A 2,083-nucleotide genomic window follows, 5' to 3' on the forward strand; every position below is an offset into this window, starting at 1 on the left:
CCCCCAAACGCCTCGATTCCCCCCAAAATGCCCCCCGGCAGCAGGGTCACCTCGTAGAGCTTGGACACCACCATCCTCCTGCCCGTGCTGTTGGTGCCTTCCAGCGCCACGACCTGCGGGACACCGGGAATGGGGGAAAAGGGTGGGAATTGGGGAAAAGGGGCGGGGAGGGAAGGGGGACCCCCCAAAGCCGCACCTGGCCCGGGAACAGGGAATATTCCGGCAGCTCCGAGAGATCCAGCGGGACCTGGGCTCCCCCCGAGTGCTCCCGGTCCCCCACCAGCAGCACGGATTTGGCGTTGAGCTTCCCGTTCCCGTCACAGCTGATCTGCCCCAGCACCGTCACCGGCTCCTGCGGGACCCCAGAACGGGGGGTTTCACCCCGAAATAGGGGGGTTTCACCCCAGAAAAGGGGGCTGGGATCTCACCTGAGCCGGGAGCGCGGTCGAGGTGAAGCCGTCCAGGCCGTGGTGCCTCCGCAGGACCTCCCCGAGCTCCTCCACCCGCCCGGCCAGCGCTGGGGGGACCTCGGTGTCACCAAACAGCCCCTGAGCCCCCCAAACCCGCGCTGTCCCCAACCTCCCCCGCTCCACGAGCACCTTCCCGGACGTCCAGCGCCTTCTGGAACATGAATTTGTAGGGTTTGGTGAGGTTCTCCTCGGGGCAGCCGAAGAGTTTGACGGCGCAGCCGCCGCGGCCGCTCCACGCCGGGCTCTGGACGGAGCCAAACGAGGCCACGACCTCGCCCCGGCCCCCACGGGACGAGTATTTCTGGGAGGGGGTGACACTGTGGGGACAAGAAAACGGGTTGTGAATCCTGCCAGGAGTTGTCCCACCCCAAAAACTCCACGGATTTCGGGTTCTCTCCTTCCCATTAACCCCGTTCTGAGCATTAAAAGATAACGGAGCTTAAAGGGGTGAATTCCCTGACCTGTGAACGCGGCGTTTTGACAGGGTTTAATGGTTTGTGTTGATTAACGTCTTTAAAAACGACAAGTGTTTGTAAGTCTCAAAAGTTCGTTATTTCTGTGAGTTTAGCGGGGTTTTAACAAACTCCCAGCTTACAGATCTTCCAGAGCACTCCCTCTCAGCTTCAATACTGTTGTAGTTTGAAAGGAAAGGAAGAAAAGAAGGAGAAAAGAGTGGGGAGAAAAAGGAGCCAATTCCTCGAGCTGTGATTTAAGGGAGCCCCCCAGGACCCCTCACCCACCTCGGGGAGAAGCTGCCGGGGGAGAAGAGCCCGTAGGGGCTGCGGGACGACGGCGCCCGCTTGGGCCGGGGCGTCTCCGGAGTGGAATTGCTGCGTTTCTGGGAGCCCTGCGAGGGAACATTCACAAGAGAAGGATGTTTCCAGGCTTGTTTTAAAGCGAACCCTGTGGATTTGGGGGGTGCCCACCTTGGATGGGGTGGTGTAAGCGTCCAGCAGCTTGTCCTCCTCTTCCTCGTCGAGGCTGATGCTCGTTAAGGGGCACCAACGCTCCTGGTTTGGGGTGAAGGCCCCCCAGGATCCCCAAATCCAATAATCCCTCCCATTCCCGTGCCTCCGCTGGGGATCTGTGACAGCTCACAGCCCCCATTTTCTGCCAGAGCCCCCCAGGCCCCTCGGGATTTCGGGATACAGCTCCTGCAGCGAGTGGATGTCGTGGAGGAGCCCCCGGCGCTCGTCCCGCCCGCGCCGGCTCCGGCTGCTGCGCTTGGCCAGGACCTGGGGCAGCGGGGAGGGGGTGTGAGGGTTCCCCGCCATCCCCGGGGGTTTTGGGGCACAGGGGGGAGTCGGGGACTCCCACCTCGTGCTCGAAGGCGTCGAGGCCCTCGGGGGTGAGCTGGAGGTCGAGGTCTTTGCTGGTGACGAAGGCCAGCAGCTCGTTGGCCAAGGCCACCGGGCCCAGCCCGTGGCTCAGGCACAGCTCCACCACTGCGGGGAAGAGGGGAGTCAGGGGAGCCCAAAATCCCACCGAGACCCCCCTCACCCCTTCGGGTACACCTCAACCACCCCCCGGTCCCTTGTGCCCCCCAGAACGCGGCAGTTCCCAAAGTCCTGCCCCCCGTGACCCCCCATATACCCAATGCACTCCTTGACACC

The 2,083-nt window shown here is 62.8% G+C and overlaps 1 protein-coding gene across 1 annotated transcript in view; it reads right to left on the reverse strand.

Moving 5' to 3' along the window:
• Positions 1-2,059, reverse strand: part of POLA2 (DNA polymerase alpha 2, accessory subunit) — a 5,435-nt gene extending 3,376 nt beyond the window's left edge. The window contains exons 1-9 of the mRNA XM_017747258.1: positions 2,053-2,059; positions 1,788-1,972; positions 1,620-1,705; positions 1,397-1,451; positions 1,211-1,317; positions 600-787; positions 429-517; positions 197-352; positions 51-113 (exon numbers count right to left, since the gene is read on the reverse strand). Of these exons, the coding sequence (XP_017602747.1) occupies positions 51-113; positions 197-352; positions 429-517; positions 600-787; positions 1,211-1,317; positions 1,397-1,451; positions 1,620-1,705; positions 1,788-1,972; positions 2,053-2,059 (936 nt within the window). The remainder of the gene's footprint in view (positions 1-50; positions 114-196; positions 353-428; positions 518-599; positions 788-1,210; positions 1,318-1,396; positions 1,452-1,619; positions 1,706-1,787; positions 1,973-2,052) is intronic.
• Between the last annotated feature and the right edge of the window lie 24 nt (positions 2,060-2,083).

Source organism: Corvus brachyrhynchos, unplaced genomic scaffold (genome assembly GCF_000691975.1).
Source record: "Corvus brachyrhynchos isolate BGI_N302 unplaced genomic scaffold, ASM69197v1 scaffold442, whole genome shotgun sequence".
Taxonomy (NCBI): domain Eukaryota; kingdom Metazoa; phylum Chordata; class Aves; order Passeriformes; family Corvidae; genus Corvus; species Corvus brachyrhynchos.